The following is a 17,582-nucleotide window of genomic DNA, read 5'->3' as shown; positions in this document are numbered from 1 at the left end:
AAAATGATAATACATAGCCGCTTAGAACTTCCGTACATATTGGCAATAATATGTAAACATTTGTCCATCTGAAAAAAGTGACATTTTAAGGTCACTTTCCGAAAAAAAAAACTATTGATTTTGCTTCCATTAATTTCTTTTTAGTTACTTTTTGAGTTAGTTGTTGCAGCCCTATATTATTATTAATATATATCTTTTTCATTATCATATTATTTTTCATCAATGCGAAACCTTACTTTGATTTAATACTAAGCGCCCCTCTGAGAGTGCAATGGTTTAATCCACTGTAATTTTGAATTGATCACAGCTTCGTTATGAGTCATTTTGTAGCCCATGTTACAAAGAAAAAGTACTGTAGAAGCCATTTTTCCCTAAAAATAACTGCGTCACGTTGCATAGCAAGTGAGTATTACATGTCATTATTTAATACATAAAATACCGTGGTGTTTATATTTGGTTAGATAGGTGTTATTTACAGGTGGGTTATGTCCCCACCTGCCAGGATCGATATTATCCTCAACGTTACTCTTTTTGAAACATCTCGAGACGGACGTAACGTTACCTAATGCACATGAAACATTTGTCTCTTGACACCAGACCACTAACAAAGTTCTACCATTAGACTGTTTAGGAATAGGTATATATGCATTTATTTACTGACATTAATCTGTGGCTTAAAAAATATATGTTTTCATACTAAATGTTACAATACAAATAGTCTACACATTAACCGCGATCGAACGATTTGAGCTTCCATAAACAACGCAAAATATAGGTATGATGAGTTTATGTTTTCGAATTTCAAAGCCAAAGAGCTCTGACTGTTCCTAGAAAAATACCTTCCTGTCTAGTTCGCGCCACAGCAATGATGTCGTGTGCAAACCACCTGTGAAATGGATCATACCAAGTAAGTCCTAGTGGTGGGGGAGGAGCTAGTCCTCTGCCCTTAGTAAAAAAAAATTAAATGAGGCAAAAAACGCGAAATGGTAGAAACTAATACTTTTTACATTCAATTACAATCGTAAGTGGAATCCACTTGACTAATAATAATGTGTTTTACTTAATAGATTTTACCCATGCCTTGTAATTAATTACTGTGTTTCTGAATGATTTTTTTTTGTCATTTGCAATCATAGTCAGTAAAGAGGCTAATCAGATGCACCAGTGCAGCTCCATAAGGACAAAATGGATGTACAAAAAAATGAAGATGGGTATTCTTCTTCAGGATACAGGTACTCTTAAGACAAAACATGAAATAAAAAAAGACTCAACATCAAAATGTAAAAAGTTTATTTGCTTTTGAAACAACTTTTCTGTTGATGTCACCAAGCCCATGTTTGCTGTATTACAGTTCAATGCAACGGGATAGATCAGATTCAGCAGAACCCAGCTGTGTGTCCATGAAGAGTGACTGCTCTATGGATCCTCCTCCCAAATTAAAGTGTGGAGACATGCAGCTGAATCTCAGGTTTTACTTTTCATTTCAGATTGTACATAACGTAACATTGTGTAAATTGCTTTGCTTTGATTAATGGAGCGGTTCTCAGTTTCCCCATTGACATGGTCCCTACACAGTGTTCACTGCTCCATACTCCCTGAGCAGGGGAAATCTGTTGCAGTTTACTTTACTTCATAACATTAATTCACAGAACTGCGCTGCGCAACGTCTTCACACAGACAAATGTGTTATCATGTACATCGGTAAATAAATACAACTTAAATTCACATCTCGCACACTTCAATGCACTTTGAATGGAACATACACGTTCGGAATTATGGCTGAATATCCTGTGATGTCCACTTCGCAGGGAACTTACATTTAAATAGAACAAACGTCTGAAGCGATAAGAGAGACATATGAAATGTGCAGAATGAAGGGGGTGGGGGCGAGGACTGGAATTGAGAGTCGCTGTATAAATGCATCTTCTAAAGGTAAATTAAGGTTCAGTTTAGACTTTTTAAAGACGTTTTTAAGACCAAATAAAGGAAATTAAAAAAACACAATCTGTTGTATCAGCAACACTTTAAAGTTGGAAAACACAACTTCTAACCAATCTCCATTACTTTTTAATTCATTTTCTAAAAAATAGGTTATATAGCTATAGAAGTTTTTGTAGCTCTGCTCACAACCATTAGAATATGAAAAATAATTTTTAGTGTACTTTCTAATAACACTGCAAAAAAGTGACATTCATCATCGGTATTTTAGTCATTTTCCAGTGCAGATGTCTAATGATTCATTAAAGGGGTCATATAATGTTGCTAAAAAATAATTATTTTGCGTATTTGGTGTAATGCAATATGTTGAAAAACTTTATCTTCCACATACTGTACATTATTGTTGCTCCTCTATGCCCCGCCTTTCTGAAATGCATTGATTTTTTGAACATGAAATGTGCGTGACACATTTACTTCAGAAGTAAAATGCATAAGATATGAAGTCTTGTTTTTTGTGAAACTGATCAAAATAAAGGGAATGTATGATTAAAAATGAACAAATATCTGTCAGTGGGCTCTGAAAAATCTCACTCATAAACATTTAATAAGTATAAACATCAAAAAGTAAAAAGTTGATTTACTTTTGAAACAACATTCCAGTTGATGTCACCAAGCCCATGTTTACTGTATTACAGTTCAATGCAGCTGGAGAGCTCAGATTCACCAGAGCCCAGCTGTGTGTCCATGAAGAGTGACTGGTCTATGGATCATCCACTTGTATTCAAGGGTGAAGACACACGGCCGAATCTCAGGTGTTACTTTTCATTTTAGTATATACTAATAGTGTAACATTATGTACATTGTGGTTTATTAATTTATTACCTATTATTTATTGAGTCATTATAAACAGATTTCATCAAGTTATTTATTTCATCAACCTTACTGTATCAATGGTATATAGCAAAGGTACATAGAAACTGGGCACATAATTTTTTTCACCTCTTGAAACAATCAATTTTATATTTCTAATGTATTAACAGCAAGTAAACTACCAAGTCAAAATATCGAAATATCTAACTGTTTATTTATTTCATGCTGTTTAAGGCGAATCCTGCAATCCAGATCAGATGAAATAAAACCCATCTGCAAAAAAATGAAATATGATGAGTCTATGAATCAACAACTAGACTTTAATGAAAGCATGGGTCCTGATGACAGGTAATATTCAAGATTTTTAGAATGCAAAGATTCATCATATAGTTTATACATAATTCAAAGGTTTTCCTTCATTAGACTTGTACTGTTTTTATAAATGTACCACTTAGACTCCTGTAATAATGTGATATTTTAATTTTCCAGCCATGAAGTCCTCAAAACATTCAGGTTAAATCTGAAGAAGAGGTTTCAGTGTCTTTATGAAGGAATAGCAAAGCAAGGAAACCCAACACTCCTGAATGAGATCTACACAGAGCTGTACATCACAGAGAGTGAGAGTGGAGAGATCAGTAATGAACACGAGGTGAGACAGATTGAGACACAATCCAGGAGAGCAGCAACAGAGGACACACCGATCAAATGTAGAGACATCTTTAGAGCTTTACCTGGACAAGACAAACCCATCAGAACTGTGCTGACAAAGGGAGTCGCTGGCATTGGAAAAACAGTCTCTGTGCAGAAGTTCATCCTGGACTGGGCTGAAGGGAAAGAGAATCAGGAAGTCCAGCTCATATTTCCACTTCCTTTCAGAGAGCTCAATCTGATGAAGAACAAAACACTCAGTCTTTCAGATCTTCTTCACGTCTTTTTCCCTAAAACAAAAGAAATTGAAATATCCAGTGGCAAATATAAAGTGTTGTTCATCTTTGATGGTCTGGACGAGTGTCGTATGTCTCTGGATTTTCAGAGCGATGTGAGGTTGTGTGATGTAAGTGAATCAGTCTCAGTGGATGTGCTCCTGACGAGCCTCATTGTGGGGAATCTGCTTCCCTCTGCTCTCATCTGGATCACCTCCAGACCAGCAGCAGCTGATCTCGTCCCGTCTGAGTGTGTCCATCGAGTGACAGAGGTACGAGGCTTCAATGACCCTCAGAAGGAGGAATACTTCAGGAAGAGAGTCAGTGATCAGAGTCTGGCCGAGAGGATCATCTCACACCTGAAGTCATCAAGGAGCCTCTTCATCATGTGCCACATCCCAGTGTTCTGCTGGATCTCAGCCGCTGTTCTGGAGAAGATGTTGAGTCGAGCAGAGAGTGGAGAGATTCCCAAGACTCTCACTCAGATGTACACACACTTCCTGATCCTTCAGACCAACATCAAACATGAGAAGGACTATGAGAAGAAGGTGACAGATGAAGACATGATCCTCAAACTGGGGAAACTTGCATACAAACAACTGGAAGAGGGCAACCTGATCTTTTATGAGGAAGACCTGAGAGAGTGTGGCATTGATGTGACAGAAGCATCAGTGTACTCAGGATTGTGCTCTCAGATCTTCAGAGAGGAGTTTGGCTTGTATCAGGGGAAAGTCTTCTGCTTCGTTCATCTGAGCATTCAGGAACATCTAGCGGCTCTATATGTGCACCTCTCCTATAAAAACAACCGCTCAAAGTTTTTCTATGATGTGTCCTCTGAATTGTCAGAGTTTTTCACATATAATTTATCTGATGTACATCAGAAAGCCGTGGATAAGGCTCTACAGAGTAAAAATGGACATCTGGACCTTTTCCTGCGGTTTCTTCTGGGTCTCTCAGTGGAGTCTCATCAGATTCTTCTACAAGAATTAATGAAACAGCCAATAAGCAGCTCTGACAGCAATGAGAAAACAGTTGAGTACATTAAGATGAAGATCAGGACCACTCTATCTCCAGAGAAATACATCAATTTGTTCCACTGTCTGAATGAACTGGGTGATATTTTACTAGTTGAGGAAATACAACAGTACCTGAGATCTGGAACAATAAAGGAAGTTAAACTCTCTTCATCTCAGTGGTCAGCTGTAGCTTTTGTGTTGCTGACATCAGAGGAGAAGCTGGATGAGTTTAGGCTGAAAGCATTTGTTGGAGCAGAAAATAAAGCTGATCACATTCTTCAGAAGTTGGTGCCTGTGATTAAAGAATTCAGAACATCAAAGTAAGTATTAATAGACTTTTAATATTACACAAAAATTATGACGGTCGTATGATGAATTTTGATGTTCTCCATTTTTTAGTGTGTTATGTAACTGTCTGTGCATGTGTAATATCTGCAAAGTTACAAAGCTCAAAGTCTCGTATAAAAGGCTTTTTTCAGGGATGTGATTTTTCTGGATTAATCTGGAATTCCATATATTTTGGCCTAAAATCATGACCCATGTGAATCAAGCAGGTAATAAAAAAAAATCAGGGAGAGGGGAGGCTCAATGTGATGCTGGTTACTGCATGATGATTGAAATCACGCAAATGGCCTTAAACAACGAAGTAAATAAATTGCAAAAAAAAAAAAAGGTTTTATAAAACATAATGGACGGAATGGTCCTGAGAGCACTGTATGAGCTTATGGCGCAATCTGCAGGACAGTTAAAAAGGTTTAAAAACTAAGGTTTAAAATTAAAAAAAAACAAATGCAAGCAGAATCAGCGCTGAAGTGTGTTGCTTTATTTGTGCAGCTGTCATGTTCTATCTGTGAAAATAACCAACCAATGCAATCGTAGCAAAGTCCCTTTAAGGCAAATCATTTCACTCAGTGGCCATCTTTAGAACGCCTCTCAGGCATGCAAATGTAGCATCTCTATGAATGGGTAAACAACAAATTCGTTTTCTGCAGTAGTGTATTTCTGCGATTAAAATAAGTGATTTTGCCTACTACAGGGCACCAAAAGCACTATATCTTATGAGTTTTGCCCTTACTCACCTAAACTTTTCAACAAGGCTACTTTATGTGAATGTGAGTTTCCATAGCTTACTTTTTGAGTTTGAGGAAATTGAGCTGTTTTATTTTAATTAAAAAATAAATAAACATGATTGCGTTCCTCACAAATCAATTCTTTCTTGTTTTTGTTACATGTACTCTGTGCCTTGTTTTGGACTTTTATGTCCCTTCTTGTCTTCCATTGTTTATGGTGTTTGTAGTCCATTGATTAGTCTCCCCAGGTGTATCTTGTTAGCCCCTTTGTATTTATAGCCCTTGTGTTTCTTGTGAGTTGTTGAATGTAATGTTTGTTTGTTTGCCCATAATGCTGTTCTTTGTTCCCTTTGGTTTTTGGCTTATTGTTTTTTTTTTTCTTTTAGTTTTTCCATTACATTCCTACACATAGATCCTTGCCTCTGCCTGTTTCCCCCAGCTTCTCCACAATTGTACAGTTTTTCACTGGCATGTCTCTTTGACTAGTGCATCTTCATCAACTGTATTTAGTAAAATACTTCATTACTGTTAAAATCAGATACTCTTTAAGACTTTTACTCAAGTTGGTTTGAAATAGTTTTACTTGTAATGTAATGGAGTAATTTCCACTGTAAGGTATCTGTTCTTTTACTAAAGTATGGTTTTCAGGTACTCTTTAAATCTCTGCCAATTATATATATTTGTACCTTTTGCATATTAGTACCTTAGGAGGTTCTTTAGAGAGTACAACCTAACTGACTAACTAAAAGCACAATATTCACACATTTTTCCTCATGCTAATCAAAGTTTCCATCACAGATGAAAATTTAAATATGATCCTGAGCCAACCAATCCACAGTGTGATGTATGATTAACAACACAAAATACTGGTGTATGCATGAGAAATTACATACTCATTTTTATTTATTTTTTTAACCCAGTAATGTTTAATCAGAATGTTGTAACTGGACCTTATATATGAAAATAAAAAGATCTGTCACTACTTCCATTCAATCGTAACTTGTAGGTTTTGTTGATGTAATCTTTGTGTTCTGATTGGACAGAGTAAAGTGTGTGTCATTGTTCTCTACAGGTTGAGTAAGTGTGGTGTCACAGATGAAGGTTGTGCTGCTCTGGCTTCAGTTCTGAGATCAAACTCCTCACACCTGAGAGAACTGAATCTGTCTTGCAATGAACTAGAAGATTCTGGTGTGATGCGTCTTTCTTCTGGACTCAAGAATCCTGACTGTAAATTAGAGATACTCAGGTGAGAATCACACACTCAGACAAATTCTCTTTTTTAAGATATATTTAAGATAAATATATGTATGTTTGTAGTAATGTAGAAAAGAAAGAGAGCTTGGGATCATAAAGCCCCATGGGGTTCTGGGATATGAACTCAAGTTGCTTTTTGCCAGAATGCTGGCCATGAGGCTGAGAAATTCTCTTTTAGTAAAACAGGAGCAGATAATGTGGGATAATCAACAAGATATGTGATTAAAAATTTAAAGTTAGTGCTGCAAACTCATCATCAATTCACTGTTCTGAATCCAAAATATTTAATTAGTGTAACTGGTACAGATTGGTACAAACATTTAATAAATACAAATGCAAACACAGAATTTCACACTGTGATGCGGTTAAAGTGATATTATGATGTTACATGCCTGGTAACGATCTGATCTGAGAGAGTAAAGTGTGTGTCATTGTTCTCTACAGGTTAAGTAAGTGTAGTCTATCAGATAAAGGCTGTGATGCTCTGACTTCAGCTCTGAGATCAAACCCTGAACACCTGAGAGAACTGGATCTGTCTGAGAATATACTAGAAGATTCTGGTGTGAAGCATCTCTCTTCTGGACTCGAGAATCCTCACTTTAAACTGGAGATACTCAGGTGAGAATCACACATGCTCTGGTAGTCAAACAAATTCTCTCTTAGTAATTTAGTAATTAGTTCCCTCATTTTAGTTAAATCATGGGTTAACTTGGAAACAAATTGATGAAACATAAATGGCCAAAAATAAATCGTAGGAACAGATTAACAAGTTGTAGGAATTAATCATATAATTGTCCTGCTTGTGTCCTGCAGCCCGATATTTCAATCACATTAAAAGTGTAATTTGTACATTATTTTCAAAAAAAGATCCAGCCCCGTCACCGTCATGTGTGCACATGAGCAGGAAGCTCATCTTTTTTTAAATGACGGAAATCATACTATTATACATACTACTCTTTTCTACGCAAATGAATGAGTGAGTCGATCGCGCGGCCGGCAAGGAGTGTGTTTTGTTTGCATGTGAGTGTTTTGCCCTCCCTCCCTGTTTAGTTTGGTCTACTCCCATGCATATCTTAAAAAACACGGCCCCTTTCACGTCGTCTAATTTACAGAGAAAGAGAGAGATAGATTTATCCGGTAAAGAGATTTTTTCTGAGCAGCAGGAGAGGCCACTGTGTACGTTCACTTAAAACACTTCAGAGAATACTTGCAAAGACAACAATTTTTTAAATAATTGTGTGTGTGTGTTCATTCAGAATTTACGATGTGCGAAGATGAATTAATTCTGTGTAAGTTATGCGCATTGTCTGAAATGCTGCTCTCAGCGCGTGCTTTGAACGAGTGCGTGCATGCTCCGAATGCTCGTGAATTGTTTAAAACGCTTGAATCGGCAAGATTTAGAAACAAGTGCAAATAATTAACTACGATCTGTTTCACCCCTTCAAGAGAACAAGTTAGGAATTTTACATCACTATTCAAGATAGCCGTCGGGCAGGGCGGGGATATATTTTGGAGTCCTACTGGAAAACTCAATACCCCCGGGACGTCGGGCTAGCGATTGTATGGGCCCTGCACCTCAGATCTATCCTTTAGTTTAGTTTATTTCAGACAGACAACTTAATTTCAACACAATTGAGCTAATGAACAACAACATATTTACATCAGTCTAAACAGGTGTAGGCTGAAGCTCTAGCTTATAATGCCTACCCTTTTTAAAACATCTCATCTTTTAATAAATAAATAAATAAAAACTGATGTCTTACGTCAATATACTGTTGATAAACTAGTATAACTAGACTACAATAACATTATTTTTGCCAAGCAATACAGTTCCACTATCCAAAATACAACAAAAAGCAGCTTTCATATTCCACTCTTTAAATGGTATCATATAGTTTCAGTGTATTATTCTTAAATAGCTTCTTTAACTTGCTAAGTGTCCCACACATTTTAAATTCCCCTTGACAGCTGTTCCATAGAATTACACCTTTAATTGAAATACAATGGTATTTTGGTCCTCACTCCATATATTCAGTTTGTGAACCATTGGTTTCCACACTGGTTTCATTCAATAAAAATAAATATTTAATTTAAAAGATTGACTCAAAAGAATCATCGGTTCACGAATTGTTTCATGAACTTGTATTACTGAGTCAAAGACTATCTATTATTGAACATCTCGAATAAATAAAGACTTCAAGTTCATCTGTAAAGCACATAAAGCTATCGATTGACTTTATAAACTTCTATTCCATGCATGATTCGTATGGAGCTGTTAACTGAATGCAAAGTGTGATTTCTAGGAGATGTTTTGTGTCGTAATGAGCATGTATCGCTAACTAGGATTGCGTGCAGGTTTTTTTGGGGGGTTTTTTTTCAATGGAGGATCAGTTGCCCTACTGGTTAAAATCCCCAAACTGCATACTTAAATATTAAATTAATAAATTACATCAAAACAGGGGCAGATGCGTTATGATGTGGTGGGCTGTTGTGGGCCAGAAATTCTGCACATGAGCCTCACGCAACCCAAAATAAAAAAAATTTAATCGACCATAAATAGCTTTAATTGATTGAATCGACTGTTGACATCCCTAAAATAAATTATTATGGATCTCAATGCAATTAACAATATTATCAATAAGTAATGTGTTTAAGAATAGTGTGTCATTGTTCTCTACAGGTTGTATGGTTGTGGAATCACAGATAAAGGTTGTGCTGCTCTGGCTTCAGCTCTGAAATCAAACCCCTCACACCTGAGAGAACTGGATCTGTCTGACAATGAACTAGAAGATTCTGGCGTGGGGACACTTTCTTCTGGACTCTTGAACCCTGACTGTAAATTGGAGATGCTTCGGTGAGAATCACACATGGTCTGGCACTCTCAAATTCTCTCTTTTTTATGATTTAACCTGTTAACCTGCGGTGAGATTAACAATATTCCTGCAGCCATTTTTCTGTCTAGTCTAGTCTCCCCATTTCCCTGTTTGAGGAAAACTATTTACCAAACTTATTGCAGGGTTCTACAAACTATTTTAGTCATTAAACATACCACTGCATAGTTTTTCAATTATAAAAAATAGACAGAATCTTAGACATTGTATAGGTGATTTTATTTGAGCACTAGTAAAAACAATAAGTAAATAATTTGAGTAATAAAAAGAAATAAGAAAAAAATAATTTAACTGTAAATGCCAAGTACATCCTGAGATTGCTAGAAATACAGCATTCACACTGATAGCTGCTGATATATTCAGTGATCACATGCTGATGGACGATAATAGAGATGGTAATCATACAGATATATAGCCAGCTATATAGTCAATAATCACACTCTATTCATATAGGCCGCATTCACACTGATAACTGTCATACACACAGTAATCACATGCTGATGTGCTCTCATACAGATGGTAATCATGCAGATGCAGCCACATTTTATATGTGCAAAAGCTGATCACTAAGTTACGCTCCCATCAGATGACAGGTGCGTCACGAGCCGTCATGAGAGCAAGCCTGAGTTCCGCACATCTATAAAAAAAAATTTGTGGATGGTCTTATTCTGTTCGTAAACATAAACAATAACTGTCCCAGAAGAAATTAGATGTAAACAAATTAATTACCATCCATATTAGAATGTTATTACTTTGTTGGACTAAAAGTGCTCTTTGGGATGTCGTTCAGTGGACCCTTACCTTAGAAACTAAATTGGGATTTACAGCTGTGGATCCGTTTATGATTCATTATTAAGATGAATCTGGTACAAACTGCATTTTGATTATGCATGTTTTGATGTGTACTGCTTACACAAATTTAGCAAGTACATTCTTTATAAGCTTTTCAAAGAAAAGCATGATCTATCGTCGATTCTTGAGGCTAAGATTTTTAGAATGATATACAGTTTGTCAAGATGAATTATGTCCCTTTTCATTTAATCTATTTTTAAACATTAAACACGTGCAAACAAAGAGGGTTCAGTGTGCTGGTTAACTGGTTAACCCCAGGTGCAGGTTAACAGGTTAAGAAAGCAGCATAGATGAGAGAGGGGAGTTGGGATCAGAAAGCACCCGGAGCTGCCTGGATACGCGCTAAGGTCTCTGTGAGCGTTCCCTTTCTAGAGGGTCTCTCGACATTGCATACAGAGTAAGCTGATCAAATTGGGTAACGTGTACTTTCACGCATGTCAATGAGGGGTGGTCGATACTACTAATACTTAAATAATGATATGAGTCATTTTATTTCACGCTAACATTGCTTTAAGTAAAGTTTTCATGATATCAAAAGTTTTGATGACATTGAAATTTCATCATTTTTATAAATTTTTATATGAAAAAAAAAAAAGAATAAAAAATCTACTGGATAATCTCTCAAATTTACTAAAACAGTTAAACAGTAAGTGACAAAACTGCTAACAAAGAAATTAATTACTAGCAATAGAACAAAGACACAAAGGAAATGGACCTACATGAAAAACTTCAAGCACTACTTAAACTGTATGATATGTACAAAAACACTGCTGTCTTCACTGTGTTAATATAGATTTATTCCTATTAATATTACAAAAGTGACTCAGTCAATAGCAGCAACAGATTTTCTCTGTTGTTTGATTAACATTAATGACATTGCCTGCACCAGGTTTATTAGCCTGCTGTCCCTTTAAAACCAAATGCACAGATATAATGTACTGATACACACGAGTTCCCTATCGAACAGGAACTTGCTTGCTGCTAATGAAGAAAGCCCTGTCCACTGAAGCCTGGTTTGTTAATGCGTGTGTAGCTGCACAAACCAGAGGTGCTTTAGCCCGCCAGAAGTGACAAAAAGGCACCTTGATCTGCAAGGGTGTTTTACATGTGAAGATTAGCTTCGCTCATTTGCATAGAGTGGTTGACCTTTGATCTTTTTTTTTTTTTTTTGATGATTCCATCGAGCGCATCATTGGCCATTAACAGCTTGGTACAAAGGTTAAAAAAAATACACCTAAAAATGCAAACACTGGATGTCATGTGTATATATTACCACTATTTTAAGTTTCTAGGGACAATCTGATTAAGCAATTGAAAAGTGTGTCATTGTACTCTACAGGTTGAATAATTGTGGAATCACAGATGAAGGTTGTGCTGCTCTGGCTTCAGTTCTGGAATCAAACCCCTCACACCTGAGAGAACTGGATCTGTCTGACAATGATCTAGAAGATTCTGGTGTGATGCGTCTCTCTTCTGGACTCGGGAATCCTGTCTGTAAACTGGAGAGACTCCGGTGAGTTACACACACGCTCTTGTACTCAAATTCTCTTTTTTTAAGATTTAAGATTAAAGTAATGTAGAAGAGAAAGAGTTAGCTGACTAACAAAATAGCTGTAGAAACAAAGAAGTTTTTATTCAAAGCCAAAGAGCAAACACACTAGAACATTTAATGTTTCAAAAACCTCAGAAATGTGTATCTTCTAAATTCTCCTTTTGCGTTCAGAAAATGTCATAAAGCTTTTGAACTACACTAGTGTAAGTAATTAATGTCTCCTGTCAAAAAGTTATTTTGTAAACATGGAAATAGTTGGATTCTTGCCGAATGAGGGATATATGAGCCCATAACCATGGATTAAACTATATGTCAGCTTTCTGTTTTATGGTGTAGCTATAAAAGCATTTATAATTGAAGTTTACTGATCACACTGTGTGTTCATAGGCTTCAGAAATATATCATGTTTTTCAGTCTTCTTCTGTCCTCATAATCGATTTTATCACAGTTTGTATTCATTAAGGTAAGGGACTCAAGTTTATTTGTATATCGCATTTCACACTGCAAAAAAAGGATGATGTTTGTGAAATTGTGGACAGAAGTAAGTAAAACCTACCCACGATTTCACTAAAATGAGGCAACAAATTAGTAAAATGTGCTCACAATTGACTTTAAATTAGGGTAAGAATTAGTACAGTAAATTGTTGGAACGAATTGTTAATTTATGGCCATGATACGGATATTTTTTTCATGTATGTCAGGTCTGGTGCTCTGTACGTGTGTGTGTATGTGTGTGTGTGTTCTTGTTTTTGTGTCATATCAGGACACAACTCTGTATAATGTCATGGGTATGATACAGGTATTACAAGGAGAGGGTGACTTATGAGAACATAACCCATGTCCCCATTTTTCAAAATGCTTATAAATCATACAGAATGAGTTTTTTTGAGAAAGTAAAAATGCACAAAGTTTCCTGTGAGGGTTAGGGTTAGGTGTAGGGTTGGTGAAGGGCCATATAATGTACAGTTTGTACAGAATAAAAACTATTACGCCTATGGGATGAACACACTTTACACAAAAACAAACGTGTGTGTGTGTGAAAAAGAGAGAAAAGGTACACTTACAGACAAGACTGTAAGAGAACGGCACATTTTAATGCTTCAGTAACTAACATTCTACTTTCCATATAAAGTAACTATATAGCTTAATTAGTTTAGTTATTAAAACATTTAACTGGATTCAATATTAACTGACTAGCTGACTGTTTTTTCCAAAGCTAACTAGTAGCAGCAGTACTGCTCATCTCTATTCCTAAAAACAGTGTGTCATTGTTTTCTACAGGTTAAGACATTGTGGTATCTCAACAAAAGGTTGTGCTGCTCTGGCTACAGCTCTGAGATCGAACCCCTCACACCTGAGAGAACTGAATCTGAATGTGAAGGAACTGCGAAAATCAGGACGTGAACTGCTTACTGTTCTATTGAAGTCTTCACTTTATAAACTAGAGTCACTGCTGTAAGTAATGATAAGTAAAAAGAACTGTAACACGGTAACATAAAGAGTTTAATTCATCTTCAGTGTAGTCTCTACACTGTAGATGGTTTAATTTTGCCCATTTTAATGTAACTGATGCGAAGACTTCAGTAGAAAATGCACCATGATTTGACCACAGAAAATCCCAGCTAATAGGGCTATTAATTCAGAAAGAGCTTGTGTTTAAAATAGCTGACAAACATGCAATTGCTCTGTAAAATGTGTGTTCACTAGGGATGCAAGTGTACATTGAGCCCACGGTTCGATACATACCTCAGTTTTTTAACCACGGTTTTCAGTTTGTTCCGTTCCGATGGCTTGTCACTTTTTTTTTATTGCAATAGTCCTTTAATTCACTTAAAAGCAAATAATAATAATTATAATAATAATAATAATAATTCATAAATAAATCCACTTTCCTAGTACGCATTCCTAGTGTATTATAGTTACTAGTATAATTTAAAATAAATAAATATATATATATATATATATATATATATATATATATATATATATATATATATATATATATATATATATATATATATATATATATATATATATATTGCTGCATGGACAGGCGTGTGGATTGTTGCTCAGAATATAACCATACCACCAACACTAACTGTATGCAATTATAATTGTCATAAATATACTTGACGGAAGTGGTCCTGATTGAACTGTATATTTGTATTTGTGATGTTATCTGTCAACTTTATGTAAAGCGCTCTATGAAAGGCTCTTTATTAATAAAACATTATGAGTGCTGCCTCTTTACTCCAACAACTTTTAAAAACTGATGTCATTGCTAGTATTAATGTGATGCTGATGGAACTCTAGAGATGAGAACTTAATGTTGCAGTAATTGTGAAGGAAGCTGTCCTTTCAGAGATGCTGTGAAAGAAATACCAATCAAATTATGTTTAGCATAAATTCATTACATCGTACAACAAGGCAGCATCATTTTATTTCTCCAGTTATTTAAAAAAGCATATTTTTGTGTCATCTTGTCTGATTTGGCATTAGTATTACAAAAGATCTGTTTTATTCTTGCATGTATGAACATAATCTTGCAACAGAAATAAAGATCAGCTTAAAAATATAGAAAATATCTTCTGCACATTCACCATAAACTGGTCATATTAAAGTGTGAATAATGGGTTTATTTAAATTGTTGTAATGCCTTTTCCATACAAAATTGCTTGCCGTGTTCACATGTATTACAAGACTAAAATTATTTAGATTTTTATTTATTATTTTCAGACATGAGCAGACCTACTCACATGACGTTACACATTTAACAAACACATAGCCTATAACTATTTGGCCGAATTCAATTCATATAGTCATCAACAGCCATTAGTTGGGGTGTCCTTCTGCAATTGCTTAAAGACCTCCTCCAAGTGTAACAGATGTTCCTGTACAGAAGAAGAAAATACAGTTATATCATCTAGATACAAAAGCAAAGAAGAGAACCGCCTATCCCCAAACAACTGTTCCATGAGTCTTTGGGATGTTCCTGGTGCATTACACAGCCCAAAGGGCATACGATTGAACTCAAACAGCCCAAATGGAGAACAAAAAGCTGTCTTTGCCTTATCTACCTCAGCTACCTCAACCTGATTGTATCCACTTACTAAATCTAAGGTGGAAAACCACCTTGCCTCAGTCAGAGCATCCAAAGACTCTTCGATTCGCGGCAGCGGATAACCATCCTTTCTGGTTTTCACATTTAACTGATGATAACCAACACACATCCTAATTGTTCCATCCCTCTTCTGCACCAGGATGATTGGGGATGACTACTGCTCTCCCTTATCCCCTTACTACCTTATGTACTCATACTGAGAAGGAGGAATTCGTCTATATGGTTGTCCACTTACTGTTCAGAAAGTCCTTCAATAGAAGGAAAGTCAGTGTTGCAACTTCACAATGGATCCACTTCATGAACAGACACTTGGGCACTATACACATTTTCAGGATGAATTTGTAACCTAGGTCCAGGGGCACTTATCACTTTTACTACTTGGACTGTACCTATAATACGACGGGGTTCCACCCATACCGCCGTCCTCTCTAAATTAACAATGGGTGAATACACAAACCAATGCATATACCAAAGAAGGAGACAGCAGCAAACCTTCTGGAAGGGCATTGTCCTCTGGCCCCAGCGGCTCTAAAATAAATTCTATCACTGCACCTGTAACTTGGGGACAGGTAACATGAACCATAGTCATGGTACCTGCAGCAACACGAACAGGAGTTTTACCCCGCACTCTCACCCTAAATACAGAAAATCCACCCTAAACTTGAAACCACTTCAATTTTTGACAACAGATGAGTACCTGTTTCCATGCTGGGGTAGCTGATCATATTCGGGGAATCTGAAAAAGCTCAGCACCATGTTCGTTAAATAAGTTGACATAGCTCTCTCGAATAATATTCATACCCAACACAGCTGGAATTTACGCACCGGTCTGTTATTGTTGCAACATTTCCACGCCCCCGAAACGTGGCGCTGAAGGAAACATTCTGTGTTGGTCAAACGACCTCATGGGCGGGGCTTGGCCAATGAAAGCTGCTATTGATTCCTGACCTTCAGCTGTCAGCCTGAAGGCCTGGATACGCGAGACTAGTTAAGGGACTTAACATTTCTGTCACATGCTTGAGACATTCGCCCATACCCTATCACAAAGCGCTGGATAGTTGGCCAATCAGAGCACACCTTGGTTTTCAGAACAATGAGCTTTGTAAAAGAAGATGAGCTTCAGAAAGGCGGGGCACAGAGGAGAAGTGGAAATACTCTCGAGCACTCACTCCTGGGTGGAAAAGGTGGAATGTGCACGCACAAACTGAATGTGAGAGCTAGCATTGTTCAATATACCTGCAGTGCGTGTATACTCAAGTATTTATACATCCATTTTCAATATATTCTATCCTATGCCCCCTGTGCATCTGTGTATTTGATAAAATTATATATTTAAATATCAGTATTATATTTGTGGATGTTTGTTGTTGTTGTTGTTGTTGAATAATGAACGTGATACGAAATTCAGATGTGACTGCTCCATTACTGCACCTTTTCTACTTCATGTCATCTGTACAAATCATTCAGGGAGATCCAGGCACGTTCTGTTAAATTATTTGAAAAGTCAATATCGCCCTCTTCCGGTTATAATGACAACATGCAGTCTAGTGATGCATATTTCATGCATAATTTGTTTTTATAAGAGAGGTAAAGTATAAAAAATGTGTAACATTATTGTTATTGCACCAGTCCATTTATTAATTATTAAATTTATTTAAGTTTTAAACGTTTTATTGAGCCTTTTAAATTAGTTTTTCTTTAAAGTTAATTCCAGAATTCCATCCCAGACATTAATTTGTTACAAATAATTTCTTCTACTTCTTCTTCTTCTTCTTCTTCTTCTTCTTATTCTTATTATTATTATTATTAATAGTATTAAAATCAGGGAAAATGTTTCCATTAACCTCAGGCATTTTAGAGAACATTTCAGAGTTTCTTTCCAAAATTGTTTCTATATATATTTTTTTTTTTATGACAAATTATAGTTTGAAGACTGATCATTTTAGTGTTAGAACAGTTGACAGCAGTGAAAGTTCAGAAGTCAGATCACAAATGCCATTATAACTTAAATCTGAATTTTAATTTAGAAACATTATTTCTAAATTGTTAATAATTGTTGGGTAGATCACAAAAATGGCAAATAATCTAAAATGCA

General features: G+C 36.1%; 1 protein-coding gene across 1 annotated transcript; it reads left to right on the top strand.

Moving 5' to 3' along the window:
- Nucleotides 1-318: 318 nt before the first annotated feature.
- LOC113058686 (NACHT, LRR and PYD domains-containing protein 12-like) lies at nt 319-14,185 on the top strand. The gene is made up of 11 exons (XM_026226830.1): nt 319-402; nt 1,137-1,232; nt 1,352-1,468; nt 2,634-2,750; nt 3,043-3,156; nt 3,298-5,067; nt 6,890-7,063; nt 7,516-7,689; nt 9,752-9,925; nt 12,154-12,327; nt 13,648-14,185. Exons 2-11 carry the CDS (start codon nt 1,186-1,188, stop codon nt 13,823-13,825), a joined length of 3,039 nt encoding a protein of 1,012 aa, XP_026082615.1. The 5' UTR covers nt 319-402; nt 1,137-1,185; the 3' UTR covers nt 13,826-14,185.
- The last annotated feature ends 3,397 nt before the right edge of the window (nt 14,186-17,582 follow it).

The sequence above is a fragment of the Carassius auratus genome, chromosome 40 (assembly GCF_003368295.1).
Source record: "Carassius auratus strain Wakin chromosome 40, ASM336829v1, whole genome shotgun sequence".
Taxonomy (NCBI): Eukaryota; Metazoa; Chordata; class Actinopteri; order Cypriniformes; family Cyprinidae; genus Carassius; species Carassius auratus.
This window is presented reverse-complemented; position numbering and strand designations above follow the sequence as displayed.

Excerpts from the sequence above, each read along its gene's own strand:
- LOC113058686 (XM_026226830.1), top strand. The coding sequence starts at position 1,186 with ATGGATGTACAAAAAAATGAAGATGGGTATTCTTCTTCAGGATACAG. Across the intron at positions 1,233-1,351 it reads TATTCTTCTTCAGGATACAG|TTCAATGCAACGGGATAGAT; the intron begins GTACTCTTAAGA and ends GCTGTATTACAG. Across the intron at positions 7,064-7,515 it reads TGTAAATTAGAGATACTCAG|GTTAAGTAAGTGTAGTCTAT; the intron begins GTGAGAATCACA and ends TGTTCTCTACAG.